This window comes from Dromiciops gliroides, chromosome 6 (genome assembly GCF_019393635.1).
Source record: "Dromiciops gliroides isolate mDroGli1 chromosome 6, mDroGli1.pri, whole genome shotgun sequence".
Classification (NCBI taxonomy): Eukaryota; Metazoa; Chordata; class Mammalia; order Microbiotheria; family Microbiotheriidae; genus Dromiciops; species Dromiciops gliroides.
In genome coordinates, this window is record NC_057866.1 from 102154837 (window position 1) to 102179400 (window position 24564).

At 38.7% G+C, this 24564-nt stretch overlaps 1 protein-coding gene across 5 annotated transcripts in view; it reads left to right on the forward strand.

Annotated features, from left to right (window-relative positions):
- The window catches only part of GAK (cyclin G associated kinase), a 124868-nt gene that overhangs the window by 84487 nt on the left and 15817 nt on the right, over positions 1–24564 (forward strand). For 2 of the 5 annotated variants that reach the window (XM_043969681.1, XM_043969685.1), the window contains 8 exons: positions 1286–1419; positions 3890–4084; positions 4672–4789; positions 9611–9690; positions 14910–15103; positions 16271–16423; positions 18221–18709; positions 21080–21253. In XM_043969681.1, the coding sequence (XP_043825616.1) occupies positions 1286–1419; positions 3890–4084; positions 4672–4789; positions 9611–9690; positions 14910–15103; positions 16271–16423; positions 18221–18709; positions 21080–21253 (1537 nt within the window). The remainder of the gene's footprint in view (positions 1–1285; positions 1420–3889; positions 4085–4671; positions 4790–9610; positions 9691–14909; positions 15104–16270; positions 16424–18220; positions 18710–21079; positions 21254–24564) is intronic. The other 3 variants (XM_043969683.1, XM_043969682.1, XM_043969684.1) reach the window with 3 other exon arrangements.

The window sequence follows — 24564 nt, forward strand, 5'->3', positions numbered from 1 at the left end:
GGGCAGTAGGACAGGGAAACTGGGGCCCTAAACCCTGGTAAAAGTAGTCCTCAGCAAAGACCTGGGCCAGACAGAAGTCACACCATCTCCTTTTAATATTCAGTGTAATTGTGATGTTTTTGTGTACATATATATGCATTTATAATACACACAGAATATATGGCATATACTTAGATAAAGTCTATATGCATCTATATTAGTGCTAGAATTTTTATGCCAACTTCATCTATATTTAATTACATCTTCATTAGTTTATCTAATTTATTATTTTACAATGGAAAGACCAAATAATTGTCTCTAGAAGGCTCTTGTTCCATTGTGCACATGTAGCTAAGGAACTGAAGGGAAAGTCCTAAAGAACTGCTGTATCCCTTCTCCTATGAGCACATTAGCACAGAGCAGATCAGTTAATTTTCACCTTGGAAGGCAGAGGAGAGTCTCATCTTAAAGGGATAAATATGGCACAGGATAGAACAGAGGGAAACTAGGAAGGGAATAGGAAGTCCTAGGAGTGAGAAAGCAAAGTTTCTCAAATGTGATGACTAAAGAAAAGAAGCTGAGGCTAAGTAGATTGACATTATTTACATACTTAATGAATCAAATGTGGATGAACTGCAGGTTCCACCCCCCTGCCTTATAGCTTGTCCCTGTGGACCCTTATGACAGTTGAACTCAGCTATCAAGATTCTAACAGGTTCTTGATACTTTAGGAGACTAGATGCAATACATTTTCTGTAAATGGTGTGTTTATAATTCATGGCTCTGTGGTCAGTTAAGGAATGTCTTGTTGGTCTTCATGGTGCATAAGAAAACCTCTCTTTTAAAGCACCTGATTGAATAGTAAGTTGAAACCAGAATCAACAGATTTTAGGCTACTTTTTAATATTTGTGTTAAGACAAACAGTGGGGGGAAAAACTTGAATCTTACAAAAGAAGCCAAAGTTAAAGTGATAATCTCATCAGTTTTATATTTTTAGGAATAAAAATTGAGAGAGCTGTCTTTCAGATATTTGTATTCCTGTAGTAGGCAAAGGCAAAAAAATGATAGAACAATATAAAGAATGGGTAAACTTGAGTGGTATTTGGCATTGGTTGAGGAAATGCTCTTTTTCTTTATTGACATAGTATGGGCATCAATAAAGACGCATAGAAAAATGGCTTTGGAGTTATTCTAGATTTCTTTTGCTATATGAGGATGAATTATTTGTATCACGTTAATCTCCCACCGGGACTGGGAATCATTGAGTCCACAATATAAATACATATTTTTAATAATTTATTTTAGGATGGAAGAGCAGCATCAGCTGTTGTTGTTTGCTCCTTTTTATGTTTCTGTCGTCTTTTTACCACTGCTGAGGCTGCAGTTTATATGTTTAGTATGAAACGCTGTCCACCTGGCATCTGGCCATCTCATAAAAGGTACAGTTCAGCTTTGCTTCATTATTGGGTTGCTTCAGTGCTTGGGGTAATACAAATGGTCATTAGATACTAGGATATAGTCATAACATGTTTTCAAGATGAATGTAAAATGTTTGTCTGATGCAACTATCATTAGTCCAGTGGTAATTTGGCATTAATGTGCTTTATTCTAAATGTATTTAAAATCTAGAAAATTATATTTTAGGAATTCAGCTCCAAAAATCTTTGACTAGTCTTGTTTCAGAGTATCATTCTTTCTTGCGTATGAAGTCATTAAATTAATCAAATAAAAGAAGCTCATTTGGCCACACAATATGATACAGACTATTATATGTTCAACTTTTAGTTTGTATAATTGTCCTATCAAGTAGGATTTGATGGTGGTGACCAAGCCATCAAAAGTATTTTGGGAAGCTGGTTTTTTTCTTCACTCTCTCATCATTCTTGGGGCCTCTCATACTCCAGTCTTGATCAAATCTCTTTGATTGGAAGTGATTATGATTTAATGAGAGTGCCTTTAATTCTTATGGTCACTGGTGAAAATGCTAATTAGCAAAGTCTTGCAACCTTTGTGAGACATAGTTTTTATCCCTTCATATATAGATGACCTTCTAGCCTGTTAAGTGTTCCTTGTCCATTCTATCCCACTAGCTCTGAAATTTGGGGTTGTGGGAAGTTCAGTGGGTCATAAATGCTATGCCTGGGGTGAGCGAGACCCTATACAATTTCCACCTCTGTAGTCCTCTGGAATTTATTGAGTAGGGAATGACATTGTCAGACCTGTGTGTTAGGAAAATCCCTTCGATGACTGAATGGGAGGATGGATTGGAGTGGGCAGAGCCTTAAAGCAGGCAAACCCACGGGACTATTATAGTAGTGTGGATGTGAAACGAGTAGAACCTGCCCCAGAGTGGTGGCAGTGTCAGAGGAGAGAAAGGGACTATCTGAAAGGTGTTGTAAAGGTGAAATCGACAGGCCTTAGCATCAGATTGAATATCAGGGAAGGAGGAAAGAGCTGACCGCAGAGCTAGTAGGACCTGGCTTTAAACCCTGTGTCTGGTACATACTGGCTAGGTGACCCTGGGTAAATCACTTAAAGTCTCAGTGCTCTAGGCAATATGTTAAGACTGCAAATTGGAAAGAAGTTACTGATCTGCACTGGTAGAGGAAGTTTTTTACCAGGAGCTCCTCACACCAACTGAATCAGGGATGTTGCTACTATCCCTATGTCTTGGAACCATTGAAACCATTGCCGCAGTTTCAAATGTTTTCTAGCCTTCTCTCTTCCTAATCACCTCTGGTTCTGCCTGTTTTCCATCTATACTATGTGTCTGGAACATGTTCCCTCTCCCTCTTTCTCCTTCTCCTTTCTTTAAAAACTAGGGATTATAAAACTATATGTCTACATACAACTTTTCCAGATCGTTGTTATGATTTTGATTATAATAATAGCCAGTATTTATTTAGTACTTTAAGATTTGCCAGATGCTTTCTTTATATTTTCTTATTTGGTCACAACTATTCTGAGGTAGGTGCTACAGGTGAAGAAATTGATACTGAGAGCTTAAGTCATGTGTTGAGTCACACAGCTAGTGTATGAGAAAGGATTTAAAGCCATGTCTTTCTGGTTCCAAATTAGTTGATCAGAATGTCATCTGAGAAAGAGTGAGAAGCCCTGTCAAAACAGAATTACTGATGTCTTAACTACCCATTAATCTTTGACACCATTTCAGGTGATTTGATTAGCCTGATAAAAGCTCATTCTTCATGAAATATTTTTAATTTATGTATAGAAGGTCAAGGAAGGTCTCTCTCCTGAACTCTTACAGCTGTCGTTATCTTTTTTTTTTTTTTAATATTTAGCACATGCTGGCCTTTTGTTATTAGATAATTCTTCATATGTATTTGTGTAATTTTCCCAACTAGGCTTGTGAGCTCCTAGAAGGTAGGGACCATATTAACTACATCCCCCCACCAGGGCCAAGACAATAGCAACTCCTTAGTGAATTTTTGTTGATTAATGACCACATCTTGTAAGCTTTACTTCTCTTAGGTTGAAAACACTTCTAGACTGCAAAGAGCTTGTGTAAAAGCCTTCTCTCCTAGTCTTTCTCCCTTTTCCTCTTCCTCTAGACTATCTTTCTTTGTGCCTGTATCTCCCCCACTCACCTCCTATTTCATAGGACAGTGATTGCCTATCTAAGATTAACATTGTTTCTGCAAGTGGAGTTAATTTTGTTGCCTCACACGCTCTTTCTCTGAATCAGGAATGATGATATATTAGGGTTTTTTGCCCCCATGTTTGAAATGATGACATTGGAACTTTATTATAGCTTTCTTGAAGTAACTGCTTTAATGAATCTTGTTGAGTATAGTTTGAGCTTTGTTATAGTGAACAGTCACCTTGCTATGTAAACTTATCCCTGGTCCACAAAGTTGGCTTTATGTTTGTTGCTCTTTGTTTTTATAGGTATATAGAGTACATGTGTGATATGATGGCAGAAGAGCCCATTATCCCTCATAGTAAACCAATCCTTATTAAAGCAGTTGTGATGACACCTGTGCCTCTGTTCAGTAAGCAGAGAAATGGCTGTAGACCCTTTTGTGAAGTCTATGTGGGAGATGAACGAGTGACCACTACATCTCAGGAATATGATAAAATGAAGTAAGTTCAAAATAGCACATCTCTTGTACTTTGTTAACATTGATATGTTGGTAATTCTGTGATGGAGTACCTGTCATTTTATTATTAGAATTACTTTTGTGTTCTATACTCATTGAATCCATTCTGATGGATGTGTAGGGTATCTGAATAAAAAAACCAAAAAACTTTGGGATTTGATTATCTAGAGTGTAGTTATGCAAGGTGAAATAAAATCAGAAATTATTCAGGGGTTAGGAAATTCAGAGTCTGCAAGCACTATTTTTAGCGTCATTCATCCACATCGACTACTTAAATTTTGTGGAAAGCAGCTTCTTGTAGAAAAAAGAGAATATTTCTGGAAAATGTTCTCCCCAAAAGATCAAAATCCATCAGTTAAGAAAATTTGTGATTTTATGAATTTTTCATTTTAGAAAAATCTTAATATCCTTAGGAAATGCATTTCTCATGTCTTTGAGTATGATTCTCCACCCCCCCCCCCAATTATCTATAAGTTTGGCTTCAAGATGGGGATCATCAGTATGGCAAATAATTTATTTTGATATAAAATAAACTTATGTAAACAATTCATCTATATTTCTGTTATTTAGGGATTTTAAAATTGAGGATGGAAAAGCAGTGATTCCATTGGGCATAACAGTCCAAGGTGATGTGCTCATTGTAATTTATCATGCAAGATCAACGCTAGGAGGAAGATTGCAAGCTAAGGTAATAACTTAAGGAGACCATAATCTTTTCTACTACTTGTTATATATTGATCACTCACTTTCTCTGTCTAGCAGTGACTAGTTCTTCTAAGAGAATTTAATTGTATCATTATATAATTAGTTCTCGTTACCTGTGCCATTAGACATTGTTCTGTTGTTTTTCAATTATGTTTGACTCTCTCTGACCCCATTTGGGGTTTTCTTGGCAAAGATACTAGAGTTATTTTCCAATTCCTTCTCCAGCTCATTTTACAGTTGAGGAAGTAGGAGGCAAACAGAGTGAAATGACTTGCCCAGGGTCACACAACGAGGAAGTATCTGAGGTCAGATTTGAACTCAGGAAAATGAGTTTGTCTGATTTCAGGCCCAGTACTCTGTCCATTGTGCCAGACATTATTTGAAGAATTAAAAGAAAGAGATAGATATATATATTTGGGGAGACTGAAGATACCTAAATGAAGTAACTTGAGAACACTGAGAATTCAATTCAATTTGAGAATTTTATTTAGTGCCTCTTGTGTGCCAGGCATTGTGTTAAGACATGAGGAGACGAAGAAAAAAATGAAACATTGTGCTCTAGTGGAGCTTACCACATAAATGCAGCTTAGTAAATACGAGGCAGTTTAGAAAGAGAATACACTAAGATTTGGAGGGCAGGGGTGGATCAAAGGCTTCCCTTAGGCCCTGGTACCTGAAGTAAGCCCTGAAGAAACCTGAGTTCCAGTGGGGGCGATGAGAATGGAGTGCCGCAAAGACCTGTGCAGACAGTGACACAAGACCTTTGAGGAGCAGGTAGGAGGCCGCTTTGGCTTAAATATAGAGTGTACAGAGAGGCTAGAAATAGGAAATACACCTGTCAAGGTACTTTGGCAGCCTGATTGTGGGGAGCTGTGAAGGTCAGCATGAAGAATTTGTATTTTACCCTACATGTAGTAGGAAGCCATTGAAAGTTTTTAAAGTGACACGATCATCTCTATCTCTTAGAATATTAATTTCACAAGTGTTTATAAAATGGTTTGAGAGGGGGGTGATTTCAGGTAGGAAGACAAATTAAGAAGCTATTGTTAGGTAATAGGGCCTAAATTAGGGTAATGGTCACATAGAAATTAAAACAGTAATGGTATGTATATAGTGCTTTAAGGTTTGCAGAGTGCTTAACAAATATTTTCTCATTTTATCTTCACAACAACTGAGAGACAGATTCTTTTATTGCCCCCATTTTACAGATGAGGAAACTGAGGCAGTCAGATTAAGTGACTTGCCTAGGGTTACCTAGCTAGTGTTGAGGTTGGATTTGAACTCAGATCTTCCTGACTCCAGACCCAGCTCTCTGTGCACTGCACACCCTAGAGGATTTTTTATATCGGTCATTGTACAAAATGCCACATTATTATTTTGTTCATTTAACCTTTGCTTCTGAGCATATATAATGTGCAAGGCCCTGTCCTAAGCAGTAGGCTTATACCATGGGATAACGAAATGCTGGGCCACACAGAAAGAGCCCCTGTTCTGTACTCTCTTATTTGGGCATCTTTGCTACCCTGAGTTTAATTATTGTTCCTATGCAGTTGATTCCTATATTGATCTTCCTAGACCTAGTCTTTTTCCTGTGTTCTGTGTTCTGGGCTTACATCACCAACTGTTTTATGGACATTTCCAGTTTGATGTCCTGTAGGCATCTCATATTCCCTGTGCCCACAGCAGAACTCATTATCTTGATCTCCCAACCTTCTCTTCATCCACATTTTTTCTTAACTGTCAATGGTACCACCTTTTCCCCAGTCAACCTGCAGTCATCTTTGACTCCTCCCTCAAACTCATCTCACATAGTTTGATGCCAGAATGTGTCATTTTGATCTTTACAGTGTCTCACATTTGCCCCTTTCTATCCATTCACTTAGCCTTCACCCAGGTTTAGGCTCTCATCATCATCATCTCTTTCTTTTTTTTTTGACTTAAAGATTTTTTTCCAGTTATATGTAAAGATATTTTTTTGAGTTGCGGATTTTTGTCCCACCCTCCCTCCCCTCCCCTCTCCTGAAGCCAACAAGCAATCTGATAGAGGTTATGCATTACAGTCATCTCATCACTTCTTTTTTTTGGGGGGGGGGGTAGGGCAATGAGGGTTAAGTGACTTGCCCAGGGTCACACAGCTAGTAAGTGTCAAGTGTCTGAGTCTGGATTTGAACTCTGGTCCTCCTGAATCCAACACCAGTGCTTTATCCACTGTGCCACCCAGCTGCCCCCCCCCCCCAATATCACTTCTTGAATGGACTGTTGCACTAGCTTCCTAATGAGTGTCTCAGCCTCAAGTCTCCCCTCTCTGCCATGTCCTCTTTTCATCTCTCTCATTTTCTTCAAGACTTAAATCAAACCCCACTTTCCTCTGGAGCCCTTTCCATTTTTCCCAGCTCCTAATATTGCCTTCCTCTCTCATGCCTTCAATCTATTCTCTATATATTGTATATCTACCTAAATCTTTACAAGTTATCTCCTACAATAGAATGTGAGTTCCCTGAGGGCAGGTACTATGTTCTTAGTCAAATAAGCATTCATTAACTATGTACCATGTACCAAGCATTGTAGGTGCAAAGAGAAATAAAAGACATCCCTTGCCCTCTAGGAGTTCACAATCTCATTGCAAGATAATCTAGCAAACAGATATGTCCAGATAAGCTTCAGGCAGGATAAATAGAGGTGGTTATGAGAAAAGAGCTTTGTAAACCTTAAAGCACTAAAGAACTGTGAGTTACTGATACAGTAAATGCTAGTGTCTTAACTTAGCACAGTTTAATAACCTGAAGTTGGAATTGGTCCAGTAGTGTTTAGCCTTTCGTTTAATACCAGCAAGGTCTGAGATTTTTTGGGGGGGTGACCTTTGGAAATATTTATTTGTTTGTAAAAGTGTTTTATTATTTTCCACTTACATGTAAGGATAGTTTTCGATCTTTGTTTTCATAGTATTTTTAGTTCCATAATTTCTCCCCTCCTCCCCAAGATGGAAAGTGATCTGATATAGGTTATATATGTACATTAAACATATTTCTGCATTAGTCATATTGTGAAAGAAGATTCAGAGCACAAGGGAAAAAACTCAAAAAAGGAGAAAAAAAAAACAGCCAGAAAATAGAAACAGAAAGTCTGAGATTTTTAAATGTAAAAAGCCCTGAGGTTCCTCAATGCTTGGGTCATTTTGAAAGCTCCAAGTATGCTTGGATAAAATTCCCCTCATTTTCTCTCACACTTTCATGGAATTAGGCTTTTGTTGGAATATGGTTGATTTTTAAGACTGTGTATGTACCTTTACCTTATTAAAAGTACTTGTAGGTGATGGAGGTGGCCATCCCAGCCTTGCAGGCCACTTCAGATTAATTCAAGCTGTCCCCTGGGGTACAGTCTTTTTTATTATTTAAAATTTTAAATGAACAAAAGCTCTTGTAACAAATATGCATAATCAAGGAGAACATTATTTCAAATTACTGGGGACAGGTGAATAATTATGAATCCATGGCTCAGAAAGTTTTACAGTTGGCAAGATATAAAAGACCCATATAGCCTTGCAAGTGGTCGGCTTTAGAAGGTGCTTCACTAGAACTAGCAATATATGGGTTGGCCTAGTGGCTAGAGTGCTGCAGCTGGAGTTGGGAATCCCTATATTTAAGTCCAGTTTCTGACAGTTATCTCTGATAAGGCAATTCACTCAATCTCTCTGAGCCTTAGTGGCCTCATCTCCAAAATGAGAATAAAATCTGTAGTCCCTCCCTCACAAGGTTGTTGCGAGGCTTAAATGAGATGTCTGGAATGCCTTTTGCAAACTTTAGTCTGTTTTGTCAGTGTCAATTACTTTTTTTTTTTTTTTTTTTTTTTTTTTTGCGGGGCAATGGGGGTTAAGTGACTTGCCCAGGGCCACACAGCTAGTTAAGTGTCAAGTGTCTGAAGTCGGATTTGAACTCAGGTACTCCTGAATCCAGGGCCGGTGCTTTATCCACTGCGCCACCTAGCCGCCCCCTCAATTACTTTTGAATTCATCTGTTTCCTGGTCATCAGGGTGTGTCAACATGTAATCATTTGGAGTTAGCGAGTAGTGTTTCACTTAGTATTTGCTGACTTCTTTAGGGAATTCATCTAGCGCTACTGGGTTAAAACCACCAGACTTATAGAATCTAACATCACGAATGAACTTAATGGTTTCTTCTACTAAAATTGACTGCAATATGAAAGTGACCTTTCATTTCAGTTTGGAGTAGTTAGAGGAACTGAAAATGGTAACGGGGAAGGTAGATCCTAAAGCAACATGGTGGGCAGCCCTACTATGGTGGGGTGGGGAAGAGAGAGTGACTAGTGACTCGGTAAAGGGTGTCCTGAGAACTCTTGGAGCCCTCAGAGAATGGGCGCTGAACTGATGTTTTGGTCAAATTATTGGGCACTGATTGAGTGACCAGTTCACATATTTGGATGCTAATTCTGCTTGTACTTTCTGCCATGTTTGCCTTAGAGCCAATGCCACATTTGCATTTCTTATGAGTCTGTGCTGTGGGAATTTTCTAGCTTGATCCTGCTTTGTCCTTATGAGGTCCTTTGCCTTTTAAACACACTGCGATCAAAGATTATAAGTAAATTTCAATTGTGTTAGGAAAAAATGTCACAATTATTTTTCAGAGTTAAATAGTCTAAAGGGAAGTATTTGAGCTTGCACATCATGCACTGTTGGGACTACTTTCACTGCAGTGCCGCAGCAGAGGAGCAAAGGGTGGAGGCTTGTTGGACTGAAAATATGACACTTTTATTGGGTTCCTAAACAATCTTTGTTTGTCATTCCCAGATGGCTTCAATGAAGATGTTTCAGATTCAGTTCCACACAGGCTTTGTGCCCCGAAATGCTACAACTGTGAAGTTTGCCAAGTAGGTTCATGTTGGACATTGTGGATTTGGGGAAGACCTTGTTCTGGGTGAGGTTAGGTAGGCTTTCTAGATCAGGATGGAGTAAATGTTTGAAAATATCGCATGAATGAAATGGAAAGTTTCAAGGACCTTTTCTTTGCCATGTAAAATAATAGTAACATACAGTTAAAGGGAAAACTAAGAACCACACATTGTTGAGTTTGGTCAAGTATGTTTTATAGTTGGGTGCTTAAGAAGGTCTAGGGAATGTCATTGCCAAAACCAGTCACAAGACAGAGGGAATCTGTGTTGGAGTCACAGCAGAATAAGTGTCATTGTTGACCATCACTGACAGTTGAGAACTCCTTGTGCCAATTCTTTCTTCAGCTTTTACCAGTCTACTCAGATTCTTTACTCCTTCTATAGCAAACTAGAAAAGACTGTTTACACCAGGTCTCAGCCTTTCTATTTCCTATTTTTATCACTTCTTTTTTTCACACTGACCCTTTTCACCTTTTTTATTCTGATCTTTCCCTAGTTTCTTTTTCTTTTAGAATATCCTCCTTTCCTTTTAAAGTAATCTCTATTGCCCTGACAGTCTGTATTCATTCTGTACTTTTTTTTAACTTTGTTGGTTTACATTTTTAAATGAGTTACCTGCCCTGCAAATATCACTTGTAATGTCAAACCCTATGTTGTTGCAATCTTTGGTGACCTGTGAGTTGTAAGATTGATGCCTTAGATGACCTTAGAGTTGCAAAACCTTCCTTTACTCTTGTGTGCAGAAATCAGAGGAGAGAACTGCTCTGACTGTAATGATAATAAAGTAGAAGCTGAGCTCGATAAACAGGTTTAGCAAAATCAAGGCTGATTAATAGCTCACATGCACATAGTGCTTTAAAGCTCGTAGAGCAGTTTACATGTATTCTTTTATTTGTACAGTTAGGAAATAGGAACAAGCAGTAATAATTAATGCTCATAACAAACATGAAGAATTTGGACAAATGAACTGCCATCAAAAAAGCTACCAAACAGAACTGGATTTCAGCATAAGTATTGGGCACATTGTGGACAAGAGTTATTGATGGATCAGTTGATTGATTAAGAAATTTTAAAATACCCCATACCAATAAAATTACACTTATAACCCCCCAAAATTCATTCTCTTCTAATTCAGTAGAATCTATTTAGATGCGAGATCTACAGGTGAAAATTTTAGCCACTAAATCCTGATCTATTTTTCATTTCCTAAATTAAAGTTTTCAAGTCCCTAGTTTGTGCAAGGATTTGTGCTAGATATTTAGGATCCAGAGTTTAAAAAAAAAAAGATAATTCCTACTCCTTCAAGCTACCGGGATCTACACTGGCAAGACTACCAGCCATTAAGCCCCAAAACATGGATTCAAATCCTCATTTCCTCACTTCCTAGCTCTGTGACCATGGACAAGTTACGACCTCTGTGGATCTCATCTTTCTCATTAATAAAATGGAAATAATACCTGTAGCATCTATTCCAGCATAGTTAGAAAGAAGGCTTACATGAAATTCTGTATATAAAGCATTTTATCCCTCAATCAGTGTATATGATTGCTGTTGAACTTATGTTCTATTCTTAGTTGCTGAATTAGCTGTCCTTTGTGCTCTAAATTCGGAAGATGCTTGGGTGACATTTACAGTGATGTAAAGTACTCTTTACCACCATTTTGTGGCATTTATATAGAGAATATGTTTACCTTAGTAAATGAAGACCCAGTTGCTGCCATTTTGCTAGAGCAAAGGCTCCTGCTCTTATTCTATATTATTGTCTGTGACAGACACTCATCTGAGGACTCATGTGCAGATATTGTACTGCCTTCTTCTTCTTTTTTTTTTTTTGCAGGGCAATGGGGGTTAAGTGACTTGCCCAAGGTCACACAGCTAGTAAATGTCAAGTGTCTGAGGCCAGATTTGAACTCAGGTCCTCATGAATCCAGGGCCAGTGTTTTATCCACTGTGCCACCTAGCTGCCCCCGCCTTCTTCTTTGAGAAGGTACTCACCCCCCTAAAGAGGCAATGCTGATAGTCTAGGCTTTTTCTGAGTCCAGCACACTAGTTATTGCCTTAAAACAATATTCTCAGGAGGCTAAGAGCTGTTGCTGTCAGCATGTAGTATCTTGGCTGGTGCTTGTTCCAACTCTGATCCCTACTTGATGATTGTCATGTGAAATGAAGAATTTGGGCTAGGTGATTTTGAAGGTCTCTTTAGCTTTGCCATTCTAAGCCTGATTCTTTGCTTTGATTCCTCTTCCAATCAGTAGCAGAGTGTAAGGAAGAGTGAGTACATCTGGATTGCTATGTTAATGTCCTGGGTCCTGTTGGGACCCATTGATGAGTGTATCCTGCTCATAAGACTCTCATTGTTCTCTCATTATCTCTGTGGGCTGAAGACAAGCTCCTGCCCCCCTTTTGCAGCTCAGAGACTGAGGGCTGGTCCTGAAAAGAATCTCTATGGGGGCTGTAGGAGGAGGAGAGGGAAGGGAAAGGCTCTCTCCACCCCTGGGATGAGTGATGGTGAAGGTCTTAGGCCAGTTTCTTTTGGAACTGGCCCCTGAACTTATGTGGGATTTCCTTCATGCTGTAGCTGAGGGAGATGCCTGAGAACTTTGCCTATCAGGAACCAACTTTGAGAGGTTCTTTAATTTCATTTGACTCTCCCTCCCCTTTTAAATTTATTTTGTGCTTGTCTTTCTATCTATATTTTTGCTTTCTTCCTTTCTGCACTCTTTTGTTCTCTATTTCTTTCTCTTTTCTGTCTCCTCTTCCTGATTAATAAATGAACTTTAAGCATTTCATAATATGGTCTTTGAACCTTATATAGAAAACTTGTCAATTCTCCACTTTTATGAATCACCCTTTTTTGGGTGGTTCATAAGAACAAATCAGTGGCTCCTCATGACTCTTAAAGCCTTGGCATTTTATATACGTTCTCACTTTGGAATTGCTGTTGAGCCTATCACTTATTCTGCCCAAGTTTATTGACATCATTACAATCTCTGGCCCTTTAACAGTATCTTATGTTTTTATGGTTTTCAACATACTTTATATTGCTCAGAAGGAGCTAGCAGGAGAGATCTTTGAAATACCGAAGCAGCTCTGTTGTTCCAGTAAAGGTGTGAATGAGTCAGCAGATTGAGGGAAGGCAGGTCTTGCTGTAGTGGTGTATGATGCTTTCACTTTATCATAATGTCAGGAGTTGTGCCGGGAGACAGTGAACTCCTCAGAGGAGCAGGTGGGCAGCTTTCCTGCCTCTCTTGGGTCAGATGTTCATTATTGATCTCCACTGTTTTACCTGAGTGTTTCTGAATTGCCACAAAAAGATTCCAAAGTCAGGTGGTTGGGGGTTGTTTCAGTTTTGCATTGCTCTTACTCAGGTTCCTGGAAATTGGCCCAGATCACTGACAGTTGACTGACTAAAACTAAAAATAAAGGAAATTTCAGAGTTGAACATTTGATGACTCCCCCCCAGATGGCTGGCAAAGTGTTCAGGCTTGCAGATATTAAGATCAGAAATTCTTCCAGAGCACTAGACCTAGAGTCAGAAGGTCAGCATTTTATTTCTGGTTGTGCTGTGGTCATCATTGTGGGACCATGAAGAGGTCACTTTACCCTTTTGGACCTCAGTTTCCACATCTGCAAAATGCACATACCTCATGGGGGTGTTGTGAGGATCAAATAAGAACATACATAAAAGTGTTCGCAAACCTAGATCAGCTAGCATTATTATCTGAATGTTTTTCACCCCAGAGTAGTAGCAGTCCTGAAACAGAAACACACGCCTACCTGGACATGCCTTCCATGCAGAGATTGCCAATGAGCCCTCTGCTGTTGGGAGTGACTTAGAATTTCCTTTGGAACTGTTTGGAGGAAGGAAAAAAGAGGCGCCTCACTGCTGAAAGGAGAAAATGACTGAAACAAGTCAGTAGAATTATAACCAGAATGGTCAAAACCTCTGTAGAGTGTCAGAAGCTGAGCAGCTGATAGCTACCCAGTTCTGAGGGAGGAGCTTGTGTCATGACACTCTGGCAACTTTGTGGGGGTTGACCTTTATCCCCTCACCTTGGATTTGCAGGGATTCTTCAGCCCTCTCTGGTCAGATGGAGAGCTGTGACTCTGAGGCTTCTTGGAGGAAGAGGCTCTGGGTATCATAGCAGTCATGGCCATCCAGAAATAAAGTGCTGGGAGCCTGGGCATTGTGCAGTCAGCTCATTGTTGAGTGGAAACAAAAGAGCCTCCTGCAGTCTTGATGAGGCACTTAGGCAACCAGCACTTTTAGACACATGTACTCTTGGGTGACATCACCATTGTTGTTGTCATCACCATTGTTGTTGTTTTTATTGATTTTTTGTTTGTTTCACATAACTTTCTAAATATATGCTTCTCCCCCTCCCCTTTCCTCTTCTCCTCTCCCTTTCCCCCCTTTCCCTCTCCCCTTCTCTCCCTCTTCCCCTCCCCCCTCTCCTTCTCCCTCTCCCCCTCCCCCCCTCCCCCCCTTTCTCCCTTTCCCTCTCCTCCCTCTCCCCTTCTCTCTCTCTCCTCCTCCCCTTCCCTCTCCTCCTCCCCTTCCCTCTCCCTCTCCCTCCCTTTTCTCTCTTTCCTTCTCCCCCTCCCGCCCCCAGTAATTTCAAAAGAGAGAGGGGAAAAAGCAGTTTAGCAAAACTAACATTGCATTGCCATATATCAGCTATGGTTACCAGTATTTGAAGTGTTTTCCGTTTATAATCTCCCACCTCTGTACTGATGGGTGGTACATTTTCTCTCTCCTCTAAGGTACAGCTCCAGACTTTTTGTTGATAGAGTTGCATGAATTTTTGAAAGCAGTTTAAATGTATGGGTAGAATTGAGTGATTAGGTAAATCAGGAGTTCTTAACCTTTTTTGTATCATGGACCCCTTTGACAGTCTGGTGATTCAGCCTACAGACCCCTTTTCAGAATCATGCTTTTGAATGTACAAAATAAAATATGTAGAATTACAAAGGAAACCATTTACATAAAAAAAAAGTTTATGGAAGCCAGGGTAAGAATAACTGATCTAAATGGAGAGAAGCAAGAGAAGGGAAGCCAGGGCAAATGTTTCTCTCTTGTTTGGAACACACATTTTTGATGTAAGTTATTTATTGAATGTAAGTTTAATGTTAAGATGACTGGTAAATTTCTTGAACTTAAAATTCTCATTATGTGCTTGTTATCTTAATGTCTTTAGATATGATCTGGATGCATGTGACATTCAAGAGAAATACCCTGATTTATTTCAAGTGAATCTTGAAGTAGAAGTGGAACCTAGAGATAGGCCAAGTCTTGAGACTCCACCATGGGATAACTTAAATATGAAGGGACTGAATCCAAAAATTCTGTTCTCCAGCCGAGAGGAGCAGCAAGACATTTTGTCTAAATTTGGTAAAACGAATTATTTGAAGTGATAAAACACATACTTTATTTACTTATATACTCAGGGGAATTGTATTTTTGAATACTTATCTACTTGACAAAGATAAATGCTTATTAACTTCTGTGTTAAGTCAATTCTGTTTTGCTTTTTTTAATGAGGAAACCCCCAGCGTATGATTTGGGCTTTATCAATTTATTGTGCTCTTCCACTTGTTGACACACCTCATGCAAATATTATGCAAATCAACATTTTATTTTCAAATCAGTCACCCTGTCAGGAATTGAGCTGGGAAACAGGGGAAAAGTAGAAGGAGGAGGTGATCAGCTTTCCAGCTTCTTCTGGGTCAAGTGATGTCCATTGTTTTACTTGAGAACTTCTGAATTCCCACAAAAAGATTACATTGTGAAGTGATTGGGGAATTATTTCCATGTTACATAGTCTTGCTCAAGTTCCTGATGGTTCATTCAGTCTGATTGAGGAATGTAAAAAATCTTGGTAATGTTATCTCCTTTCTTTAAGTCTTAAAGTCATTTGTTATAGTCAACTATCAAATAGGTTAGGAAAAAATAGGCTTTTAAATGAGCTTACTCACTAAACTATGCTATTTTCACATTCGTGATTTAAGAGTTTTAAAAATTTTCAGTTCAGTAAGCATTTATTAAGATACCTATGTTTAAAGTCCTCTTATGAAGAGTAGCTAGGCAAAGTAACATGCTATTTAGAGAGAAGTGTGTATGTTTAAAATGAAAGGATTCCTTATTTAATGGAATGACATTCCTAAAAAGCTTTTACACTGAGTCATTTTAAGTGCATAAAGGAAACTTATGGTAAAGGAATCCTGTGGTGATTTTGTTTATAAAGTAGAGGTGTGTTGTTTTGTTTTTGTTTTTTAGAAAGGACCACTTAATTTATTTCTTCTAATAAATCAAGCTATTAATTTATTAGATCTACTGAAAACATCTGGTTCCTGTTGTGAGAACTGTAGTTGAATTAAAGCCTTATTAAGGTTTTATAATTCTGTCACTTTAAACTGTTTCCTGGTTGCCTATTATAGATACATACCTCCATAACAGGTCCTGCTAAAATATATATAGTATGGTAAATGGGTACTCCCTGTCCTTGGAGAACTTGTAGCCTAATATATTTCTTTGCCTTTGGCATTTCACAAATAATAGGCAAACCTGAGCTTCCTAGACAGCCTGGATCTACAGCCCAGTATGAAGCAGAAGCTTCCCAGCAGTCCCCTGAAAGTGTACCAACAGAATCAGACTCTCCACAGAGTAACAGCACTGAAACAAACAACTTTTTTCATTCATTGGACTGGCAAGGTATGGTGTGCGATGAGGGACCTCCGTCTTTTGTAGGTTCTGGGTTGATCTGACTATAAAATTTTGAGAATTGACATACCAAATCGAGTCGTCAACCTTTCCAGCCCAGAAAGTCTCTGACAGTGAAGGCTCTGATGTTGAGCACAGTATCCCCTTTTATGACCTCATTTCAGAAGGGTCAGTATAACCCCAATTGTTGCTTTTTCTTTAATTAAAATTTATTTTCCAATCAAGACTGTTTTTTTTTTCCTCCCTCCTACCTCTCAGAGGGGGAAACAAATTGCTTAGAATAAATAAGCATCATCAAATGAAAACAGATTTTCATATTGGCCATGTGCAAAAATGGGTATCTCATTCCACTGCATATTAGATGATAACTCCTCTCTGTCAGGAAGTAACTAACATTCTTCATCAGTCCCCATTTGATTGATCATTGTATTGATCCAAATTCTTAAGTCCTTCAGAATTGCTCATTTTTACAATGTGGTTCTGCTCAATTCACTTGTCATCGGTCCACAGATTTTTCCAAGTTTCTCAGAAACCATCTTTCTTCATTTCTTACAGCACAATATTATTCTGTCACCTTCACATACCATTGTTTGTTCAGCCGTCCCCCAGTTGATAGGCAACCCAGTTTCCAGTTCTTTGCCACTTCCATAAGAGCTGCTATACATATTTTTCCTGTATGGGACCTTTTCCTTTTGAGTTGGTCTCTTTGCTGTCTAGGCCTTGTAGTGGGGTATCACTGGATCAAAGGGTATACAGTTTAGTGACTACTGGGGCTTAATTCCAGATTGCTTCCAGAATTGCTAGACTAGGTAACTGTTCCACCAACAGTGCATTGGTGTGACTATTTATGTGAAGCCCCTTCAACATTTGCCATTTTCCTTTTTTGTCAATTTTGCTACTCTGATGGGCATGAGATAGAACTTCAGAATTGCTTTAATTCGCATTTTCCAAATTAATGATTTGGACTATTTTTGTGGCTATAGAAAGCTGAATTTCTTCCCTTCAGACCTGGCTCTGTATATCTTTTATTTATTTACTGGAGAATGGCTCCTGTTCTTATAAGATTGAATCATTTCCTTATATATCTTAAGAATGAGACTTTTATCAGAGAAACTTGATGTAAAGATCTCCCCCCACCCCCCCCAATTTGGTCATGAACTTCTTTTCATAGATCTGAAAGGTAATTTCTTCTTTGTTCCTCTAACTTGTTTATGGTGTGACTTTTAAAATCAAGGTCATGTATCATTGCTCTCTGTATAAAAATCATGTTCATCTGCTCATTATGCTGAAGATAAGCCATAGTCATTCTTAACTTCTACACCTTGGGCTTATTCTCTGGAATGCACCCCTCCCTTCTTCCAGCTCTCCAGATACTTCCTCTTCTGACATCTATCTTTTCAAGGCTCAGTTTAAATTCCCTTATTATATTAGCACAAAACACTATACATGCTAGCATTATTTATTCTATTTCAGCTCATTGTCTTGTATCATTTATTCATTGTGTTATGTGTGGTAAAACTTGTCTAGATTGTTAGCTTTCTAAGAGCTAAGATCATTACTTCTGAAACTTCTACCAAGTATATAGTATTTGCCTAGTAGATATCTGTTTATTAATTGACTCTTTTGTGTGTGTTTGTGTGTGTATATATATAAAAGAAAGCCTGTTATAATCATGAAAATCATACAAGAATATTTCCCTAAGCATTCAAAACTTAAGTGGTCCATGAATCTGTGTTTTCTCTCACCCCTCTTGGTCCTCATTTCCGCTGATCTCTCCCAATTTTGCAGAAGGAAAGGTATCAGAATCTGGAGTAGAAAATAACTTTCTCAAAGAAAACCATGTTGTCTTGAATGAAGACAGGGATGGAAGTGAGTTGTCTGATGAAGAACCTTCTACTTTCCCTGGTGAGAATAAAGTAATTACTATTGAAGAAGAAAAGACAAGTATCCCCGATAAAGCAGAAGATGAAAATTTACTTTTCGATACAGATTATGAACCCTCCGCCCAGTTGCAAGAGCCACAGCAAGAAGACAGTGTTGATTTGCTAGGCTTGGACTCTGAAGCTGGTCCTGAGCAAAGCCATGCTGCCAAAGAAATTCGGAGCTCTTCTAGCAATGCTGATTTGTTAAGCAATCTGTTTGTTGCCAGCGCGGCCATTTCAGAAGAGCCTACGGGGGACTTGCTTGGGGCTGGGACAGATTTCTTTTTCAGTAGCCCTCCTCCTCCTCCAGATAATGCACAGAGCACTTCACAGAATGTAGCGCACTCTTCAGCTGGTATGTACTTTTTCAGTAATGTTCTAATTGTGAGTTTCTTGTTAGGATGAATAATAAATATCAAGATGAGTGCTCCTTGCTTTGGTTCATGGATCTGTAACTTGAAATAAGGAAGGAAATAATAGGTTTATAGATAGCTGAATTTTATACTTGAAGGTCCATCTGCTCACTATAGGTATGATAGAGAAGCCTTCAGGAAGTTCTGTCCTTAATAGAACTGGAAATCAGTGATTTTGATGATGTTTGTGTGCCAGGCTTGATAAGGAATCTAGAATGTCTGCTGGGGAGCTTGGGAGATTAGTAAAGGAGAGGAGGAAACAGAGCTTGGAGGTAGAAACATCTGTGAAATTTGTGGGTTTGAATGATGTGGTGAAAGCTTTTGAACTACAAGGGATCTTATGGATCATTTAGTCATAGAATCATAGCACTTTAGAGCTAAAGGGTCCTAGTGATCATGTTCTTTATTTTGGATGAAATGTGAAGTAACTTGCTTCAGGTCACATAGTGACAACCAGCATCTAGATCTCCACTCATAGTTAGAGAAATCCTTTTCCACTCCATCTTCTCTGTGTCCCCAGAGAACACTGATGAAGGCAAGTCCTTTTTGTAAAGGTAGGGAAGAGATGACCAGAGCTTGGATTGCCATGAAGGTTCCAAGATGGTGGCCTTTTGATTAGCTGTTGAATGGGGTGAGGTTCATCCTTCCATACCTTCAGGTTACCCAGTATGGTGTGCTTTAGAAATGATACCTGATTGGCTTCATCTGAGATGTTATTACTGGTGCTCTGTGAGATGCTCTTTTCTGGAAATCTACTTTCTGATCACATCCCATTGCAGTTCCACACTGAGAGCTAACCTTGGCTTTGTGGAATCGTCATTACTGCAGAGTTCACTGGGAAGTTAATTTCTGTAAGGATGTTTTCCCCCATTGAGTTTCTTTGCATAGGAGATCTATTCTCAAGGAATGAATTCTCCAGTAGATTTGAATCTAAAACTTTAATTGGAGAGGCTAAATTTCAGCCAAGATCTCAGGTGTGCTGGCTAAAATGGTTTCTTTGATTTCCCAACACCATGATCTTTCCTTTCCCAATATCATTCTTCCTCTGTTACTGCCTTACCCTATGCGGTGCGCCCCCCCCCCCAAGAATCCATAGGCATGGGGAAAATTCTAAATTCCCTATTTGTAATTTCCAGAGCAAAATTTAGTTCACCCCTCTTCTCATCTTGTTTAGAGGTTTACAAAGGCTAATAATAATAGAGTTAAGGCTACATTATCATTAGTGTAAGCATTGCCATCTAACAATATTTTACCAATAAATTCTTTATGCTTGAGCCATTATTTTGTCCATTGAGTTAATATCCCACTTGATTCATTTTGCACATTCATTTGAAATAGTTTGAAATTAATTTCCTCAAAACAAAGGATAGTTATTGTGAGTGACATGTATATGTAGAATTTACCCCTGAACTACCAAAATTTTACCTTTTAAAATCCTGATTTTTACCCTTTTGTAGAAAAAAAGGGATAAAGAGGGGGTTATCCTTTTATAGAAATATATGAATTCAAATTGGAAAGTAGAAGATATCAAGAAGTTTTTGTAGTTTCAATTTTAGGATGCCAGGGTTCACTCTCTTATTTTACACAGTACTAGAATTTAATGAAGAGGCATTCCTGATAATCTTACACATTTAAATTTATAGAAGCTGGCTTTTGGGGATTTTTCAGGTCTTGGCTCTTCTAATCTTTAATTTTACCCACTGTTATTATTTGGACCTGACTGAATAAATTGAAAGACATGTGAACAAATCGTTGTTGTAGAGTTAGCTTTTCTTTAGCTCCTGTCAAATATGAGATTCTAATGTCCCTAGCAATTACAAAATAAATGGACTAAATGCTTAAGTGTAGTAGCTTACCTTACTATTGAATGTTGTAATGATAACTTCCTACAGGCCACTTCTTTTCACGACTACACTAATGCTCATAATTTAGTTTAATTAATTTAGCATTCAGATTTTTCTGCACCAGTATGCTAAATCTGCATAGTCTTTCTGAGGCTTCTCTTGAATCTGGCCCAGTCTACAGGAGGCCTCTAGGTTAGAGGGATAAGGGCTGTCCGCTTGGATTGATTAGGTGTCAAAGATTTTATTGTCTAATGGTATGATTGCTTTTTTTGGGTTCTCATCATCAGTTGAGATAACTTCTTTTTTTGCCTTTATTAACCCTCTGGGAGGAAGGGCAGTAGTGCTGTCACAATGATACAACATTTCTTGTAGGACTTCATCTTACCTTTAATTAAGTGGGTTAAAGTGAACATTCTCCTGTTAGTAAATTCTAACAGTTCATATTATTTTGGCTACCATTTTCCTTAGCTGATCCATTTGATCCATTCACGATGTCATCCAGTTCAGAAACTCAGAGTCATTCCAATCCTGATCTGTTTGAAGATTTTCTTAATCCCAGTTCTGCACCAGCCTCATCCAGTATGTTTCCTTCTACACACAGCGCACCTCCTCCTTCTTCCAGCTCTGACTTCTTACATTTAGGTGAGTGAGCCTTGGCTGTTGTTTGGTAAATTTTGATGTCACTGTAGTGTAGGCTGTGGGTTGATCAGAAGATTATATCTGATATTTTGATTAAATTTTTTGTCATGTGCTATTATAATGAAGCCTCTGTTGTAGGTATAGAAGGGACACACATCTCTTGTAAACATGTCTACTGAAGACTACCCATAATTCATAAAACTTTACTCATTTTGTAATATTAGTTTTCTGAGGATGATAAAATGGTATCCTTGTGTGGGATTGTTTCTCCCCCCAAAATTATTTATCTGAAAATAATGTATTGGATATAAATGGAATTGCTGCCTTATTATACCTTCGTATGTTCTGTGTTACTTTTGGGTTTGTGGTTTCCATCTTAAGGAAAATGATGCCATATTATGATATTCTAGTAGATAGATTCCTGGCTGTTTGTAACTCTCCTCAGCATTCATCTTTGTTCCAACTAGTACATACTGGGCTTTGGGGAGCCTGTGTACATTTGGGTTTGGGACTCTAGGATACTTCATGGTTGGGAAAGACATAAATGAAAAGAAGCACATTAGAAGTTTTCCCCATGTTTATATTCCCACAAACCAAGTATGAGCATAATTCTCCTCTTGAGGCAAAGGTACTTTTAGGGTTCCTGTGGTACAGCAACAGCCTTCTCAAATCTAATTGCCTTCCTGTTACCTAATCTTATTTAGTGGGTGTGTGTTTCTGCTGCTAACTAAACACTGTAAGTTCTCTGATTTTCTGATCCTATCATTTTGAAGTGTTCTTTGTAGCTAACCCTGTTTAACATAGTAATTTGGGCCTAAAAGACTGGCCTAAAGTGCATTTAAGCTAGATTTGAAACATTTCACAGGCTAGCATCCGATAAAAAGGACAAGGAATTCTAAACAGATTTTCTGATTCTTCAGAGCAGTTTATAGTAACTTCTCATTGCAGAAAGATTATTGGAGAATTTAGGGCAGGAAGGGAGTAGAGGGCCCCAAAGTGTCCACTCATCAGCTCATTTGTGTCAAAGATTCCTTCTGACTCTTATAGTCATATTGCATTTTACCCTGATGGAGAATAGTTTTTCTTCCCCATATCATTCCTTCCCTTCCCCCTCCAAGGCAGCATATTATGCTATCATTGGAAGAAACCTGAGAAGTCATCTTGTCTTTTTTTACCTTAAACATGACTCTCTTCTACAATATACTTGATGGGTGATCAGTCTAGTATCTGAACTTCTCTATTGATGAGAAACTCACCGTTTTATAACATGGCCCTATTCCATTTTTGGATTGATCTTTTATGGTTATTGTTATTCAGAGCAGCTGGCATTTGTATTGTGTTTTATGGTTTGAATGGTACTTTACATACATTTTTATTTGATCCTTATAATAAGCCTGTGGAATAGGCTCTCCGTATATTAGTATCCCTACATTATAGATTTAAAAACCAGGCTTATACTTATTATTTGCTATAGTCACATGGCTGATAAATGTCAGAGCTAGGAACCAAGCCTAGGTCTCTTGACTCCAATCCTATTGTTCTTTCTATGGTATCACTTTCCCCTTTTTAGAAAGTTCTTCCTCATTTTGAGCTAAAACTCACTTCTTTAAATTCTTCCCGTTGGTGCTTATTAAAACAACAACAAGACCCTGATATTTTCATTCATTTCCCCCTCCCTCCCTTCCCCCCCCCCAAAAAAGCCAACAAAACAAAAAAACCTCTTGGAGTTTTTCCTTGCCCTGGAGTAGTCTAGCTTCCAGCTTCTTCACTAAACTGACATTTCTGTGTTAAATGCGTGGTGATCTGATTGCCAGATCATTTGACATTTTATTAATCTGAAGATTAATCAATTCTTCTCTTTTCTGCACTATTTAAAACTGTGACCCTGTTGGCTACTCTTTCCTCTTTTGGTTTTCATTACTGCCGTCTCTTGGTTCTCCAAACTCCCTAAGTGCTGCCTGTTCTGTTCTGCTGGATCATCATATATAACTTGCCTCCTGAGTGATAACTCCAAGGCTCTGTGCTGGGCCCTCTTATTTCTCTGCATTTGGTGACATCGTCATTTCTACACACATGACTCCCATCTGTAGTCCCTCTCATGAGCTCTAGTCCCAGCATCACTACCTATCTGTTAGACATTTCAAACTTTATATCCCATAGGCATCTCAAACCCAACATGTCCAAAACAGAACTCATCTTTCCCAGCAAAACCATCCTTCTTTTTAATTTCCTGATTTCTTTCAAAGATACCACCATATAGTTATGTAGGTTTGTAACCTTAAATAATCCTCAGCTTCTCACTCTCAATCCACGTGGACAGATAATTTCTCGGTCTCATTATCTCTTATCTCCTCAAGATCTCTAGCATTCTGGCCTTCTCTCTCCTTACAGGACCACTTCCCTGGTTCATACTGTGATCACCTCTTGCCTAGATTATTGTCATTGGCTCCTGACTGGTCTCCATGCATGAGGTCTCTTCCTTCTCTAATCCAACCTCCACATAGCTTCCTGTTATCTCTAGAAACAAATACAAACTCTTATGTTTAGCATTTAAAGCCCTTCACAGTATTGGTTAATAGATGATAATCAGGACCATGCTGCAAATATTTGGCTTCTTAACTATCACTGTATTTCTTGTTTGTCAGATGCCCTAGAAGCTCAGTGGCTACATTGCTTCTCCTTGTCCTTACAGTCCAGTTAAAAAGCATTTATTAGGGGCAGCTAGGTAGCGCAGTGGATAGAGCACTGGCCCTGGAGTCAGGAGGACCTGAGTTCAAATCCAGCCTCAGACACTTAATGCTAGCTGTGTGACCCTAGGCAAGTCACTTAATCCCAATTGCCTCAAAAAAAAAAAAGGAAAAAAAAGCATTTATTAGTTGCCTACTATATGCAATGCACTGTGTTTGGTACTAGGGATATAAAGATAGCTCCTGTCTTTGTGGCACATACAGGGAGAGGAAATATTAAAAAAAAATAATTATAATGCAAAATAGGATATAATCATCAGTGGATAAGAGACAATGGCTTAAGTTTTGCATCTTTCATTAGAAATGGAAAATTGTTAAATACTTCAGAGCTCTGCTATGTCATTACCACCACACCAACACCTCCTAGCAGCCACCTCTGTCCATTGGGCCTGCCCTGCAGTGTTGTAGATTGGCTTCATGTGTGAGGAAAATTGAAATGGCCTTTAGTTGAAAAGTAAGAGTGAATGGTGACCTACAACAGTTAGCATGCTCAGGTGTATTGTGGTACAATGGAAAGAAGACTGGACTTGTATGCAGGAGGCCTAGGTGAGGCCCAGTTTTCATATT